At 43.1% G+C, this 17,878-nt stretch overlaps 1 protein-coding gene across 1 annotated transcript; it reads right to left on the reverse strand.

The window, feature by feature from the left end:
* Positions 1-15,390, reverse strand: LOC138952300 (2-aminoethylphosphonate--pyruvate transaminase-like). Its single transcript, XM_070323935.1, has 8 exons — positions 15,000-15,390; positions 12,972-13,109; positions 12,310-12,410; positions 11,888-12,125; positions 6,744-6,908; positions 5,186-5,345; positions 4,456-4,616; positions 1-4,036 (listed from the first exon to the last, which is right to left on the reverse strand). The coding sequence occupies exons 1-8, from the start codon at positions 15,163-15,165 to the stop codon at positions 3,885-3,887; spliced, it is 1,281 nt and encodes a 426-aa protein (XP_070180036.1). The 5' UTR covers positions 15,166-15,390; the 3' UTR covers positions 1-3,884.
* Between the last annotated feature and the right edge of the window lie 2,488 nt (positions 15,391-17,878).

The raw sequence follows: 17,878 nt of genomic DNA on the forward strand, positions 1-17,878 counted from the left end.
TTTTTTTATTTTGCCATCTTTATTCTGACAGACAATTTTATACAGACAAGCAAATGCAAACTGAGAGGAAGAAGAAAAGAAGAGACGAACCTAACCACAAAAATCACAGTTGCAGACAGCCATGCTTGATAATAAAATCATGTTCTAAATGTACAGTGGAACCCCCTTTTAAGAGCTACACAAATCTGAGAAAATGAGGTTTTACAAACAGGGGGATTCTTCAAATGCCAGTATCTTTACAGAGATTATTAATTATCAGAAAATCTCTAATAACACAGTTTTAAAGGGGGAGAGGGTGTTTCGGTGAGAGTGTGAGAGTGGTGTTTTAACTGGGGGGGGGGTTCCACTGTTCTAGCCTTCAGTTTTCCAAAGGCCAGGTTACATTGAGATTATGGAAATAAAGCAACATGTTGCTTAAAAGAGCAAAAGTATTGACCCTTGTAAAATTGAATTCATAATTTTGTTTTATCACATCATTTTCAGTTCTTAATGTCATGGAGACATCTGTGCACACTATGCATAAAAGGTAACAACAACTACAGGTTCTCTGCACGATAAGCTTAAATACTTTATGTCAAAATACACCTTAGTAATACCATAGTGTTACAATCCAAAATAAGCAACTTGAAAAAATATATCAAAAATGAAAAAAGTTTTCCCAAATGTTAAAATCTGTTTATCACAAGCATGATGAATATAAAGAGGATGGCATTGCAAAGCATTAATTCATGAATAAATCATGATATGTAAATCAATGCAAATCAAGTGACAGTGAAATGTATGTCAAGTGTGAGATTCCTCATGGGACTTCCTTGTAGAGAACTAAGATCTATAACCATGAGAGTAAGTGGAGTATTTCTGCAGCATTACATTGCTGCAATTCACTGAGTGACAATGATTGAAAACCCTCAGACTGGCAGTTAGCCAAGCGTAAAATATAGAATTCGGGCAGTAATGCTGGTGGATTTTCTGCATTAGCTTTCCACACCGACATGCATCTCTGTATACAGTGGAACCTGTCCTGGCGACCACTTCTCCACAGCGACCATGCCTAAGGTCATGCCTAAGGTCATCCCAAAGGAATTTATTTCTATATAACTCGCCTTTCCAAAGCGACCATCTGTCCATACCAACCACTTCTGGTCGGCCCCTTTGGTGGTTATAGACAGGTACGACTGTACATACTTCAAATTCTTCACCCCCACCCCCTCCCCCCCGACACACACTCCCATACACACTAATCCCTTCCCCTTCTCCTTCTAATTAAGCCATACTGGTACAGCAACAGAAGCAAACGTAGAGCAATAGCATCATTTTCTGCATCTGTTATAAATAATGCACAACTGTACTTCCTGCACTCAGTTGCAACTGGAATGACATCAGCTAAGAGGCTGACTGATTAAGACCAGTCGGCTGATATGCTCTCGACAAAACCATTTGTTGCCACATTTAAATTTGTGCTGAGGAGTGTTTGTTCAGAATGAATTCAGTAGTGTGTGAGTGTTCTTTCTTTCTTTATTTGGTGTTTAACGTCGTTTTCAACCGTTCAAGGTTATATCGCGACGGGGAAAGGGGGGAGATATGGGATAGAGCCACTTGTTAATTGTTTCTTGTTCACAAAAGCACCAATCAAAAAATTGCTCCAGGGGCTTGCAACGTAGTACAATATATGACCTTACTGGGAGAATGCAAGTTTCCAGTACAAAGGACTTAACATTTCTTACATACTACTTGACTAAAATCTTTTACAAACATTGACTATATTCTATACAAGAAACACTTAACAAGGGTAAAAGGAGAAACAGAATCCGTTAGTCGCCTCTTACGACATGCTGAGGAGCATCGGGTAAATTCTTCCCCCTAACCCGCGGGGAGTTTGTGTGTGTGTGAGTGCGAGTCTTTCGATCACTACTGAACTACACCTCAGCTCCTACTGTACTGCCAAATGAATATCAACCATCATTTTTCATACCTGAGCCTGTTTTTATGGATTTTATCAAAGTTGAAAGAATAAAAGTACATGGGTACATGAAAGACAGGTCAATTCCAATGGCAACAATATAACTACATGTATATGTATATTATTAGATCACCATATCACCAAAGCATCCCCTATATACAGTGTACATAGTGAAGTAAAAGTTGCAGGAGTCCTGGCCAGAAAACAAGAAGCTTTACCCTGTCCATTTTTGTAACAAGTCCAGCATAAATCATGAAAAGATATAAGGTCTTTGAAGTTAGAAACAAATCTTATGAGAAACGTGTTATGAACTGCTGAGATTTAATCGACCCATTCAATATGATGGCACATAATTTCAATACAATACAGACAACAATCACATTTTTCAACAATTGAAATACTCTATAAAAATAGGCAATGTTCGGAAATATAACTGTCGGGTTATTGTCAGTTATTAAAGAGTTGCTTTTCCTTGGAAACACTGAGGCAAATAAACCCTAATTGTAACGCTGAAGTCAAGCAATCGACTGACATTCCAATGGAAATTGGCTTTAATCTGTGTTTTCTGAACTGTTCACTCAATACAAGGATCTTTTGGTTTCAATGCAAGTGCACCTGAGCTGATTATTTGATGCTGATGCGACTGTGTGCCGCAGCACTCAAGGAAAAGCAACCTTTCCACAATTAACCCATAAAAACCTGACAGAGTTAATTATTTCCGGAATTTGTCTATTACACACTTTCAAGCAAAGACAGCAAACAAAAGTAATTAAGAATATGAAGTGTGCAGGGCCGGACCAAATGAGTTGTAAGGGGGGGGGTTCCTCCTTTTTGGGGGGGGCAAATCAGCGAAGCGGCGAAGCCACAAGCGCGCGCCTGCAAAGCAGGCGGGCGAACTAGGGGGGTAAAATTTTTGAAAAACGATTAAAATCTGTGCAATCTGGTGCATTCTGGGCCTTGTTTTGAGGGTTAAGAGCAGCATTGTTTTGGTGCTAAAACTAGTAAAAAAAAACAACACTCAAAGCAAGGTACATGCTTTTTCCAGGGGTGGTGTTCCGGAACCCCTGGAACCCCCCCCCCCCTGGGTCCGGCCCTGAGTGTGTAGGAGGCACTAATGGTCTGAGAAAAAGTATGATAATATCTTTTGGAATCTTCAGACAACAAGCAGCCCATACAATCATGCGCTCGAACAGAGCAGACAAAGTACATTTATGCCTGTGTGTGTTTGGCGGAGTTGACAGTACAGTGGAACACCCTCCACCCTCCCTCCACCATACGCCTGGATTTCTACTTCTTCTTTAATTCTTGTTAATACGGGTAGATTGAACTCGGCAGCCCGGTAAAGCAATCAATCTAGGAGAGCGAACACTCTGATATAAAAACAAGCTGAAGTCGGATGTGCTGGGCCTGACTTGTCAGGCGCGTAACAGCAGCACAACGCATCTACGCTCACATGACAGACGTGTCTGAGCGAACGACGAAGAAGAAGATTCTTGTTAATGAACACCCACATTTAAGACTTATAGTATCTGATTGTTGATTGTCCACTGTGCCGAATAAAATGCTACATGTAAATCTTCTCCTTTCATGATCATCAAGGTTTTAGTTAACCAATAGACAAACTCTGGCAATAACTGTTGGGTTGGTATGGGTTGTCCAAGAGTGAATACTCTTTGTTTTATTGAGGCAAGCTTTCTTTATGTACTCTTTGTCAATATGTTTTAGACATACCCTTCGCTAGTAGCTTGCCTGCAATGTCACATGGGAAAGTGACCAATTCAAGGAGCATGTGTGGAAAGTTTGCCTCAATAAAAGCAAGAGAATTCAATCTTTCGATTCACAACCCATACAAACCTGACAGAGTTATTGTCCATTCTTTCAAACCATGACAGAGTTATTGTCCATTCTTTCAAACCATGACCCATCAGTTCTTTATGGGTATGGCAATGTTCATGTCACGACACACGTCTTGCACACACTGCAGCAGTTTCGTCATGTCCTCTGGAAACAGGTGACCAATGTTGCCGATTCGGAAGCAATCAATATCCAGTGTTTTGCCAGGGTAGATCACTTGGTCTGCACAAGAAAATTAAAACATGCGAGTGCACACTGTCTTCAACTTGAGCAAATCAGGTTTTAAAAAGAAGGGAGCCTTAAAATGGGGGTGAATTTACAGAGGTTAATATGAACGGAAAATCTGAGAAGAAAGGGTCTTAAAAGGGAGGGAGCCTTAAATTGGGGGGTCTTAAAAAGGTGTTTCCACTGTAATCCTCAGCATTACAGCTGTTTTTCTATAAAAAAAAAACCAACACACCACACAATCACTTTCTCAATGCACAGTGCATGCGGTAGAAGCAAAACTGTACGCTTTTGGTTTAAAAAGGATAGTGCACTTACATGCAACTTAGTCTACAGTGCACTCTGAAAATTTAAAAAAACCAAACAAACCAAAACAAACATTGACTTTCTTTGTTGATTTGTTTCACTCTTCTCACCTTTGTCGTTGAGTCGGTTGTAGAAGTCCATGAAGTTGAAGTTGGAGTCGCTGGGGTAGCAGTAGGAAGTGATGATGTAGCCCTGAACCGATTCATCCAACAGTTCCTTGAAGCCCAGACGTTTCATCCCTTCTGCCAGCACCTCGTGATTCTTCTTGTATCTGAAAGCAAAACACTGGGATCAGTAACGCTCTGTTTGTGTCCTGTTTGTGGGGGAAGAAGTCTTCTCTGTTTATGTAAAATGATTGCTAGGATTTAATTTAGCTCAGCAAGTACGGCCGTTTTGTTCTGGCCTTGTGAGTACAGTGGAACCTCTTTTTTGAGACCTGATTTATTCAGATTTTTATAGGTCTTGAAAGGGAGGTTGCACTGTTTAAAGATCCTGAAAACTGCCAAAGAGCTAATGTTATCTGACTGATCTATGCTTCAAACTCTTGACCCAAAGCAAAACGTACAGTATAATAAAACAAAACAAAACAATGACAATTGATACATGAAAAGATAAACATGCAACAACACGTTGCAGTCAATGTAAACATGATAAAGCAAAACAGAACAGAACAAGGAACAAACACATGAATAAACAGACATTCATTTATGTTGGTCTTTGCCAATTACAAACTATATGGTCAGTACAAATCCAAATGTACATGCATGTATGAGCACACTCACACGTACACATTCACAAAAACAGACAGAGAGATCAACACACGCACACACACACACATACCTTTTGGCTCTCCCCTCAAGACCCCCTTCCTCGTCAAACTCTTTGATTGCTTGACGGAAGGCCAGCATGGAGTGAGTGGCAGGTGTGAAGCGAAACTGACCGTTCTTGTCAAGTCCTTCATTCTGATCATACAGGTCGAGACTCAGGCTGCGGGAATTCCCTGAAAGACGAAGGAAAGACCTGATCGTTTTTGTGCTGGTACATGTAACAGTATAATTCAGCAGCAAATTAGCAAAGCGCAACAAGAAAACTTAAGGGAAATTAAGATGAACTTCTTCTTCTTCGTTCATGGGCTGAAACTCCCACGTGTATGACCGTTTTTACCCCGCCATTCAGGCAGCCATACGCCGCTTTCGGGGGAATCATTTTTGGTATTTTTGTGTTTCTAGAACCGACCAAAGTCTGACATGGATTACAGGATTTTTTACGTGCGCACTTGGTCTTGTGCTTGTGTGTACATACGAAGGGGGATAAGGCACTGGCAGGTCTGCACATAAGTTGACCAAGGAGATGGACAACATGCCCCTCTGCTGTTGTATCTGGAAGACTATATTTTTGACAAAGTTACTTTATAAGTTGATAACCAATCTTCTATTGACAACAAAACCATGCATAACTCTTCTATCCTCATGCACAATCAGCATGCACAAACAACGAAAATAGCTTCCCCACTCCCCTTGAAGACTCACTGACCCTCCCTGTTTTCCTAGATTTTCTGTTCATATTCATAACCTCTATGACTTTACCCAATTTTAAGACTCCCTCTTTTTTAAGACCTGATTTTCTCAGATTTGTGTAGGTCGTAAAAGGGGGGTTCCATTGAACCATATGAACCAAAGCTGGACATATTTTTAGGATGGCAGCGGAGCTATAGGGACCTACAGAGCAAGGGAAGCTATCCATGACCTCTTCACAGCTAAAACAGACACACGCACACACATCCACATCTACATGCTCACACTGATTTACATGTTTTTTGAGTGACTAGCTATGGAGATATTAAGGAGCTTGCTCACCCGGCCCCTTCTCTTCCACCCCACTTTCCAACTACAAATATTATTCAACATAAGCCTAACAATGCACACATGCAGACACATACACACACTCCCCCCGCGGGTTAGGGGGAAGAATTTACCCGATGCTCCCCAGCATGTCGTAAGAGGCGACTAACAGATTCTGTTTCTCTTTTTACCCTTGTTAAGTGTTCCTTGCATAGAATATAGTCAATTTTTTTACAGATTTTAGTCAAGCAGTATGTAAGAAATGTTAAGTCCTTTGTACTGGAAACTTGCATTCTCCCAGTAAGGAAATACATTGTACTACGTTGCAAGCCCCTGGAGCAAATTTTTGATTAGTGCTTTTGTGAACAAGAAACAATTGACAAGTGGCTCTATCCCATCTCCCCCCTTTCCCCGTCGCGATATGACCTTCGTGGTTGAAAACGACGTTAAACACCAAATAGGGAAAGAAGAAAACATACACACACCTAGATCCAGACCCAGACCCAGGCCCACACTACCCATCTCCCCCATAAACACATGTATGCCATGATGCACACCTTTGCACTTATCCAGTGTAGATCTCCGGGCGACAGCATAGGAAAAGCCAGGAACTCCCTGCATGCACTTGTTCGCCGAGCTGACCATGAAGTCGATGTGTCCGCCTTCAAAGTCCAGAGGCACAGCTCCAAAGCTACTCATAGCATCCACAAAATACACCGTACCTGAAACAGTGACACTATTTAGTCATCTTTAAGAAACTACATGTATTGATAATTTCAAGGACTGAACGGCAACTACTTTTTTCAATTTCGTCACGGAATTTTGGCGTAACTCGATTCTTTGCGATTTTAATATTTTTGTGTTAGACTCCATGAGAAATTGTCTCTTAAACACGATTGACAATGCATGATGTAACAATCCTTTATCTTTTTATCCATACCAGGTACGAATATAAACACTATTTCATTATAAAAATAATCACTTTTGGCCTTCTCCTGAAAAAGTGTGAAAATCGAGGTACACCAATATTCTGTGACTACGTCGATGTGTACAAAATGTTTACAACATCAATATTTTTAGGGCAGGAGTGAGAGGATTTCTCTGCCATGGAATATTACAAAATGGCTGCATAGTTTTATATTCGTCAACAGATAATTACAATCCTGAAGTCCAAGTTAAGATGGAGCGACATCACCAATTTAATTCTCCTGCTTGTGGAAAAGAAAGAAAAACAAACTGTGATCAGAATTCAATGCTGGCAAAATCTCCTGAAATCATGAACAATAATTAAGAGAAATATTCCTGCTCTCAGAAGCCAGGACATTGAATTGCTGAAATTGATTAACAGAAGAGTGCTCCAGCATAGTGTTACGCAACAGCTTACCTGAATCTGTGGCATGAGAGAACTTCAAGTTTTACCCCCTCACGTCAAAGCCATTAGGCAAAAAAAAAAAAGTTGTATGTTTCTGGTCACCCGACCCTACCTAGTTTTTTCCCGCCGACCCTAGACTTTTTTTTATTGCATTTGTAACAAAAAAGCAACAAAAAAAGCGTCAAAACGAAAGTAACAGACGGCAGACGACACAAGGGGGATAACCCCGCATCCCTTTTGTCTCATTTGTTTTGTAATGTGTTGTCTTTCTCTTTGTATAGTAAGTCCAGTCTCTTTGCGTCACTGTATAGTTATTTTCTACCCTGACCAAAAAAAAATAAATAAAAAAAATAAAAAATCCCTACCTACCTACCCTATTTTTTGTAGCCATGTTACCAGAAACATACAACTTTTTTTTTGTGTGACCTTAGGGGCATGTTCCCGGGTTTTAAACCGACTTTAGATGAGATTGTAAGGCTTCTTTTTAAGCCTACTGTCTATATGATACTTACCGAGACAGTACTATTCTTGCACATTATCTATTATAGGCCGAAAAAATTGGACAAAACGCTGCGTGGGTACAATTATCTCCCATAACCATGCGCCACCGTGGATCCCAAGCACTGTCTGAGTGCTTCCCCCTTACAGGATGTAGGTGGCGCGTCCTCTTTCTTTATGAGCTGCAGACCCTCAAAAAGCCCATAACATATCAAGAGGGGAGGCGGGAGGGAAACTCTAATAGTACTGTCTCGGTAAGTATCATATAGACAGTAGGCTTAAAAAGAAGCCTTACAGTCAATATAACACTTACCTCGACAGTACTATTCTTGCACAGAATACCAGAGTGGTGTGAGGGTGATATGTAGAGTATTAAACTCCTTAATCAAAATCACTTAAATCCAAGGATTAAGATACCCAGGCAATTTTCGAACAGTACTACTGTAAAAGAAAATATACCCAAGAAAAATACCTTAGACTGACGTGACCATGCTGGCAACCACTGCTTTGGCAATGCCATACGACTGGTCAAGCCTGAGACTGGAAAAGTCTCGCATATAGTGGTTAATAAACGTGGCTGGAGTCTTCCAGAACGCGACCGCCATTATGCTTTGGAGCGAGGCACCCCGCACGTGCGCCAACGAGGAGCCGATAGCCCGAATCTCGTGTGCCCTGATGTCAGGGACCACATCCACTTGAGCATGAACATAAGCCTGTTTGATAAGCAAGGTCAGCCAACGAGCTAAAGTTTGTCTAGAAATATCCGATTGGTACTTCGGATTAAGCGAGACAAACAGTGACCGCTTAGAAGACCGAAAGCTACGTGTTCTATCCAGGTACACTCTAAGGGCACGTACTGGGCAGAGGAAGCGATCAGGGTCATCATGTTCAAGAGTGGGAGCCAAGGCTTGAATGACTACTGGTTTGGACAACTCCGAGGCATTCTGATTCTTGGCTCGAAAGTCTGGTAGGAAAGCCAACGTCACCTGATGTGTGGTGAACTCAATGTCAAATTCCAGGCCACTCAAAGCTTGAATACCACTGAGTCTACGGCAAGTGGCTAAAGCGATGAGGAACACAGTCTTAAAAGTCAGGAACTTGATACTAATGCCTGCCAGGGGTTCAAACTCCTTGCTACGCAGGAGTTTGAGAACCAGGAAGACATCCCACTTGGGAAATGAAACCCGAGGTTTAGACACCGCTGCATTGCTAATACCCGAAAGGACATTAGCAATGAGGGAGGAACTGATCAAGTGTTCAGGTCTGCGACCAGTAGCAGCCGCAATCGTGGAAGTGATGGCAGATTTGTATCCAAGAAGAGTCTTAGAAGAAAGACTCTTCTTTTGATACACTTCCACCAGGAAGTTGGCCAAGTCCTGTGTTGAGGGATAAAGCGGCTTTATCCCCTTGGACAAGGCGAAGGAGGCCCAAGCTCTCCAGCGTAAGTCATAGAGCTGATTAGTTGATCGCCTCTTAGCGTTCAAGGAAAACTCTACTGAACTCTTGTGCAATCCTAGTGCAAGCAGTTTGGAGCGCACAAGAGCCATGCGGTCAAGCACAGACTCTCTGGACGTGGATGAGGGAGGCCTGATCGAGGCTGGAGCAGACTTCCCCCGTCCAGATTCAGAGGTAGAGGGTCTACGTGGGTGAGACCGCGAAGATCTGGAAACCACGGAGCTGTTGGCCAGTAAGGCGCGACCAAAATCAGTCTTGGCCGTTCCTGCAGATACTTTGCCAGTACCCTCGGAATCAGAGATGTCGGGGGATAGGCGTAAGCATCGAGGAGCCTCCACGAGAGAGTGAATGCGTCCACGTGGAACGCATTCGTGTCTCGAAAGGGGCTGACGTACCTGGGAAGCCGAGCGCTGAATCGAGTTGCGAACAGATCGATCAGAGGACGGTCCCACCTTGCCCACAGACGCCGTAGAACGTTGTGAGCGATGGTCCATTCTGTGGGGAGAACCTGATCGCCCCGACTGAGAATGTCGGCCAGGGCGTTCAGTTTCCCCGGAACGAATTGGACTGACATCCGGACCTGATTGGTCTGGCACCAGAGCAGAATCTCCTCCGCTAACAGGGAGAGGGACCGAGAATTGGTGCCCCCCTGGTGGCGAAGGTAAGCTAGGCATGTGGTGTTGTCCCCGTGGACCAACACATCCTGATCCCGAATCAGGAGGCGAAACTCCAGCAGAGCCCGACGAACCGCCTCCAACTCTAGAAAGTTGATGTGTAGGAGGGACTCCTCCTGGGTCCAGACCCCCTGGGCCTCGTGCAGGTCCAGGTGGGCCCCCCAACCCCGCGTAGAAGCGTCGGTGTACAGGAAGAGAGACGGCCGTCTCGGTTGGATAGGCACCGCAGAGTTGAGCCAGATCGGGTCCAGCCATTGGACTACAGCCTCGTGAAACCAAGGCCCGATCTGGACCAACTCGGTGTAATCGAGAGGCCTGGAAGTCCGATCTGCTACTGCCCGTTGCAGGGGACGTTTGTGTAGCCTTGCAAGGGGCAGCAGCAGAGCGACAGACTCCATGGAACCCAACAGTTCCGCCAGCCGCCTGTGAGGAACAGCGCGGCAAGCCTGAATGGAGAGGATCTTTCGCCTCAGGGAGAGGATTCTGTCCGGGGAGGGAGACACAGTGTAAAGCACTGTGTCGAACGCCATCCCCAAGTAGCAAAACTGCTGGGCTGGCACGAGGTCTGACTTGTGCCACTGTATCTGGAACCCCAAAGCATGGGTCCGTTCCAGGACCTGCCTTCGCTTTTTCTTTCCCCTCGACCTTCCCCGAACCTTCGACGGCGCAGCCCCGCCCGAAGTCCCAGGTTCAAGCCCAGCCTGTTTGAGCAAGCTCGCATTGAGCTTGCTCAAACAGGCTTTCTCCGCCCTCCCTCGCCGCAAACGCAAAGCGTTTGGGGAGGGAGAGTCGGAGCGCCGAAAGGTCCCCCTGTCCGTGCGCAAAACATGACGCTGTGCGCCCGGAGAAGGGTTGCCCCCGGCAGACTCTGGTTCCGTAGAACCAGAGCCCAAAACAAGACGAGACATCCTACCTCGCCCTGTACGTACCCTTAAAAAATCGAGAATTAACAAAATTCAAAGAAAATTAGGTCAATACTCAAGTGAATGAGGCGAAACGAGAAGCAGACGACCGGTCACCACGAAGTAGGACGGTAGGCACGCCGAGTCCGCCACACAACAACGGAGGCACAAGTTGGAAGAAAAACAACGTAGCCTCAAGCCAGAAGTGGAATAACACACAAAAATCCAACAGGTGGTAATCCACACAGAAAAGAAGACTCTAGAATCCAAAATAATCCGGGAGCGCAGCAGAAACACAGCCTACTGTCACGCGCGAAAAAAGAAAGAGGACGCGCCACCTACATCCTGTAAGGGGGAAGCACTCAGACAGTGCTTGGGATCCACGGTGGCGCATGGTTATGTATGCGTGTTTAGGTGGTATCAGCCATCTGCACTTATGGCAGAATGACCAAGTTCTTTTACGTGCCACTGTGATAACATGGGGGTGGAAGATGGATACCGTCTCTGGGTCTGCACATAAAGTTGACCCATGTCTGTCCTGGCCCGGATTCGAACCTGCGACCTTAGATCACAAGTCCAGTGCTCTACCACCTGAACTTCCCAGGCCCCATAATCTGTGGCATATGAACATATACTGCTTTACATAGGCTTTTAGTTACAGGAAGGGAAGTGTCTGTGACTTGTGGATGGAAGCAGTATGTACGTTTTACACTGGATCTAATTCCTCAAAACATAAAAACTTTCATTGTCATAATCATTTTAATCTTTTATTTTCTATTCATCTGTTTTTAATTTTGTACCTGGAGACACTTTATTCACCAGTTGTCCAACTTCTTGCACAGGGTTGAAAACTCCTGAGCTTGTTTCACAATGCACGCAACTGACAAGGCTAAACTTGTCTCCCTTTAACAGCTCTTCCACTCGTTTCAGGTCAACACACTGGTCCTCAGGAAATGACTCCATGTGATAGGGTATGGAGGTGGACTCGCACATCTTGGACATCCTCTTTCCATAAGCACCATTCTCCAGAATCAGCACCTGATAAGGAAGAACACATCATTTAACATAAATTTTTTCGTGCTGAAAAAAAAAAAATCATTGAAAGCTAAATGAAACAAAACAAAGAAGAAAAAAATCAAACTGTTTCAAATATGCAGTACTCTGGCTGGATGTACAGGCTGTCTAGCTTCACACACACACATGCACTCTCTCTCTAACCTACTTTGCTGTTATCTCTAGGAACTGCTGTTTGGAAAACTGCCTCAACCGCAAAGGTTCCGCTGCCCTGGATAGGAACGCTGGTGAAGTCAACTGCTGAAACACCTGGGAAATATAAAGATGTACAAGTATTAAAAAAATGCCAACACTTACAGAAAGATGGATTTTGGAGCTAAATATATATATTTTTTTTAAGACATAAAGAGTTCCAAGCTATAGTTCCATCACCATGGTTTGAATAAAAATAAAAAAACACCACCGACACCTCCAGCCTCACACATACATGTACCGAGGCAGACACAGACAGAAACTTATACAGAGATGGTCAAATCATCTGCCCGATCGCCAGATCGCCTAAAAAATCCGCCGGGCTAGTAGAAACTGCACTGCCTGGCAACTCGCCCGGCTGGCCAGTGAAAAATCTTGTTAAAGAAAACTCTTTTGGTTGTCATATCGAGTTTCAAAGCCATATAAACACCGCAGATGCAGCAACCGTGGTATGTACCAGGCCCGCGAAATTTCTGGCGGGCTAATGACTTTCTTGAAGTTACTCGCCCGGTTGGCGAGTTAAAATTTTGATATGTTGCCATCCCTGTCATATGCACAAACATGCCTGTACCTACTGACATAAGAAACTATTAATTATCAATGCATTCTTTGTCTTACCTGAGATTTCCACAAGACGTGATCGTATGAACTTGACAAGGTTGATGAACTCCACGTCTCTGGATCCCAAGTCCCTCAGCATGGCTTCCTTCACCGTCATAGACACACCCAGGGGACCAGGGGTGAACAGTTTCTTGTCTGAAACACACACATAAAATGAGTTTGAACTGAAGCAAATCCTGTGAATAGTGGCAAGGAGGAATATTGGAAATGGTAAGCATATTGTTAATGCATGCATAACTTATAAAGGTTTCCCAAAGGAATTATGCAGAGACAATATATATTATTTATATATATATACCACTCAATCTGAAATGACACTAGTACTGTTTGTGCACCAAGGACCAAATTGTGCATTTTGAAGTTGAAAAGATTCAATGCAAGAGCAAATAAAACTTATATTTTCCCTTTTTTCTGCCATGTGCATGAGAGAAAGAGAGAGAGAGAGAAAGAGAGAGAGAGAGAGAGAGAGAGAGAGAGAGAGAGAGAGAGAAAGAGAGAGAGAGAGAGAGAGACAGAGAGAGAGAGAAGATAAGATATTTGTTTTATTTACGAGGGTAATGATATAAGCAATACAAGGTTTTTTACAATCAGCTCTCGCCCATGAGGGAAAAAGAAGTTGAAGAACAAATGAGGGAACACGAACAATACAAACACACAAAAATCTAACCGTAACAAGTAACTCATTACATCGTAATAAGAGAGAGAGAGAGAGAGAGAGAGAGAGAGAGAGAGAGAGAGAGAGAATAAGAACAAGAACAAGAACAATTCTTTATTTAACGAGGGTAATAGACTAGAGTAAGCAGTGATCTGCTTTTTTACATCTGGCCCTCGCCCTAAAGAGGGACTAGTCTAAAATTGCTGAAGAATAAGCAAGTAAAGAAAACTACTGCTACATGATTAAAATAAAATGAAAGTAAGAACATATCATCAATTTACATACAATACATTGCTTAAAAGTTAAATGAAAAATGTAAGTTCATTTGACATGAGTTAAGAATTATAGAATAGATTGCACTGACGCAACAAAGCTGTACTGAATGCCATGCCCATTGACATACACTGCATTCGAAAAAAATCAGTGTATATAAAAATAATAATACATTGTTAAAAAGCACCGGTTGTTGGTTTTAACAACCATTCTAGCGACAACAGATGTTTATTTAGACTTCATGAGATAAGACGTATAATATATGGTCTTAAAAACGTTTGTGCTGCTAGTTTGCCGTAGGATTGTCGGAAGAGTGTTCCAGAGATTGCTACCTGAATAGACTAAACTAGATTTGAATAGGTCAATCCTAGGCAGAGGCATGTTCAGTCTCATCAATTGGCGTGAAGTTTTTAACGTGAATTTGGAAAATATGGTTTGAGGTACACATCCATGAATAATTTTATGCATAAGGGTACCTTTATTATAACTTAGCCTTGCCTTCAGAAGAAGAATGCCTAAGTTCATGTAGTCGAACTCAGATAGGGTTGTTTTCTTTAATAAGACTACTTTAAGCGCTCGCGCTCGTTTATGTAATCTAATTAGGCCCTAGTGGTTTGAATGAATTTTCACTTGCCGAGTCCCACAAGGTAGACGCGTAATCAATAACATTAACAGACTGAATATGAGCATTAAAGAATAATTTCCTGGCTTCCAAATTCAGAAAGTGCTTGATTCTAGATAATAGATAAACCTTCTTGGAGACAGAGAGAGAGAGAGAGAGAGAGAGAGAGAGAGAGAGAGAGAGAGAGAGAGAGAGAGAGAGAGAGAGAGAGAGAGAGAGAGAGAGAGAGAGAGAGAGAGAGAGAGTAATAATTAATATAAACCAGGAAAACATTCTCTCAATCGGTCACGGGTCAGTCTTACTGAAGTTACTCTCAGCATAGACAGATCATATTAGAGTCTGATCACAGGCGGAAGGTATCGTCCACTGGACTACTACTATCACAGTCTTACTGTGATAATAGTAGTCCAGTGGACGATACCTTCCGCCTGTGGTCTGATCAGTTTTGAAAAGTGCCTGATCGCACTCGTCCTACCTGCCTGCCGCTGTGACGAGACAGAAAATCTTGCAACCTGGTTCGTCAAGCATCTGCACGACAGCGTCCTTGCCGTTTCCACGGCAACGGAAGTTTCCGAGGAAAGCCTCTTCCCACCAAACAACTTCACGCAGCGCAAAGGGAGACAGCGTGCAGCAGACGACATGTTGATGATGTTCGTTCAGTTTCTGGCACCGGGTTGCAGCTGACAAATCTGAACACTGAAATCAAAGCAATAAGCCTCGAGTGAAATTTTACAGCGATGGCAGACGACCGACTTGCCCTGTCACGATCGTTGGATTTTTTGTCCAGTTCACTAGTGGAAGCACTGCTGTGCTACGGCTTCCAAGGTTCAGTCAAAGTGCACTGTACCTGTACACGCTGTCGTAATGTTGCGGCTCGTACCATTTGCGAAATCCAACTGTTTGGAGATGGAGAATAATCTTGGAATAACAGGCACAGGCACGTGAAATCGGGTTTATATACCAAAAGCAAAAGCCATACCGAAGAGATCAACAAATAGATAGACAGACGCAACCAGTCAACCAAGACAAACCGTACACTACATACCGCCGGACAGACAGTGAGACGCAGACTCGATCGACTGTGATAGTGACACCGTGACTGACACTCAGACTCGGAATCAATGACAGCGTACAGTGACACACACACACACACACACACACACACACACACACACACACACACACACACACACATACACACACACACACACACACACTAACACTAACACTAACACTAATACTAACACAGCACACATGCACACACACACACACACACACACACACACACACACACACACACACACACACACACACACACAAACACACATACAAAAAAGTTCTTCACAGTATAGCCTATACGGAGGGCCCCAAAGGGGGGGGGGGGGGGGGGGGGGGGTATCATCACGATCACGGGAAGGGAAATTTTAGCTTTCATGATCCGGCACAGTTACCTTGATTTTTGTTTTCACGATCACAAACACCTTGACGAATAGAGGATCATAGAGTGATACAGCCTTGTGAAAAATGTACGTTGAAAATAAAATGCTTTGAAATAATGCCCATCACGATCACAAAAACAAATGACGATCACGATCACGAGACTTGATTTTTTTGTCATCACGGATCACGGGCAAAGTCCCATCACGATCACAGAAATAGAAATTTCGGCAATCACGGTCACAGAAAGGTCAAAAAACGCCAATCACGATCACGATTTTAAACCCTTTGGGACCTTCTATACGTATCAAAGTGGATTCACAGCGCGCGGCGCGTTGTGCAGCGTTGCGATTTACAACGCGCGGCGCTACGAGGAGCGCTACGAGGAGCGCTACGATTCACGACGAGCGATGTATTCTGCTGTTACATTTTCTTCACAATCGCAAAGTTTACAGCAGCTACATCTATCTGATCTATTTGAGAAATAAAACTCAATAAAACGAAAAACAGAGCTCCATTCTCTCTCTCACTCTTTCAACTGAGTTCACCATATATCGCTGCGCCGATGTAAAACGTGCCTAAGTTCCGGCCTTGAATACTTGACAGTCATATCACTACATGTCATTGCAATGGCTTCTACTATATGGAAAGCAGCTGAGTTTTTAAACTGGGATGACGTTTTTAAACAAGTACTAATCCGAGTACTATGAGTGCCGCAGAACCGCTGTTAATCGGTGTAACACCAGTTAACACACCGAATAGATTTACACGACACTGGAAAGAATTCAGTATAGAGCTAACGTGCTTTCTCTGATTTCATTTGCAAAGAACAAATAAAGTTACTGCGTAGCATGAGCGAAGACAACCACGTAGCTGCTCTATAATTTCTGTTCGGTGTCGTGTAAATGGAGTGTAGATATAGCTGTACTTGTTCGAGAAAACCGGGACAGCACGTTTAAAAGGTGTGTGCAACAAATTGTGTGACTGATAAAAGTCACTGGACCCTGAAGACTACGCTGGCTCAGTGCTTCTCTCGTCAAAGTGATTATCTCTTTGCATTTACGATGAGCACTATATGTATAAATCATATTTTTAACCAGATATAGTCGGTTAAACTCCTATTTTGTGCACGTTTATTTTTTAATTTTTTTAAACTTTTGCAGGTGTGAAAATATGTTGAAATAAGATCCTTTACAACAACAACAACAACAACAACAACAACAACAACAACAACAACAACAACAACAACAACAACAAAGGAACAATAGGCTGGGCAAGAGTATTTGGCTGTATATATTGCCTCATTTACAATCGGCACTTGCCGCGTTTGGGATAAAGGCAGAAAGGTAGTTGTCGCAAAACCCACTGTCGCAGTTTAATTGTTGCAAAATTCGCTGTCGCAGTTTGTCACAAAATCCGCTTGCCGTGTCGCACACATTGCGACAAGTCGGCCCGGCCGTGTCGGAAAGGGAGCTAAGCTTATGCGTGTCTTTCGTTGATTGTATGTAGAATGGTTGGGCTTGGAAAAAATGAAGAGAGTTTAAGTTATTTATTCATAAAATGTGTGATTACAGGCGTCAGGCATTGCTGAACCTTTAGATGAAAGTAGAATAGTTTTGTGCTGCCTTCACAGGCACATGCCAAAACAACTGATACTTGCGGGTCAATTTAAACAAGAAAATGTATGTCTACATAGAACTGACGAACCTCCCGGATTCAGTTGGAAGGGCATCTAAAGTCATGAATCAATCAATCGATCAACCAATCAATCAATCAATCAATCAATCAATAGACAGATCGATCCTTCAATCAATCAATTAATCAACGAATCAATGGTTTCATCTTGAAGCGTTTTCAGTACCGGAATCAAGCTAAGTAGACAGGCGTTAATTACTATTACTGAGTCTACAAGATGGA

Source organism: Littorina saxatilis, linkage group LG17 (genome assembly GCF_037325665.1).
Source record: "Littorina saxatilis isolate snail1 linkage group LG17, US_GU_Lsax_2.0, whole genome shotgun sequence".
NCBI lineage: Eukaryota > Metazoa > Mollusca > Gastropoda > Littorinimorpha > Littorinidae > Littorina > Littorina saxatilis.

Coding starts and splice junctions, on each gene's coding strand:
- LOC138952300 (XM_070323935.1), bottom strand. CDS start 15,165: ATGTCGTCTGCTGCACGCTGTCTCCCTTTGCGCTGCGTGAAGTTGTTT. Junction 4,617..5,185: donor CTTGAGGGGAGAGCCAAAAG/GTATGTGTGTGT, acceptor TTTTGCTTTCAG/ATACAAGAAGAATCACGAGG. Junction 4,037..4,455: donor CAACCGACTCAACGACAAAG/GTGAGAAGAGTG, acceptor TTTCTTGTGCAG/ACCAAGTGATCTACCCTGGC.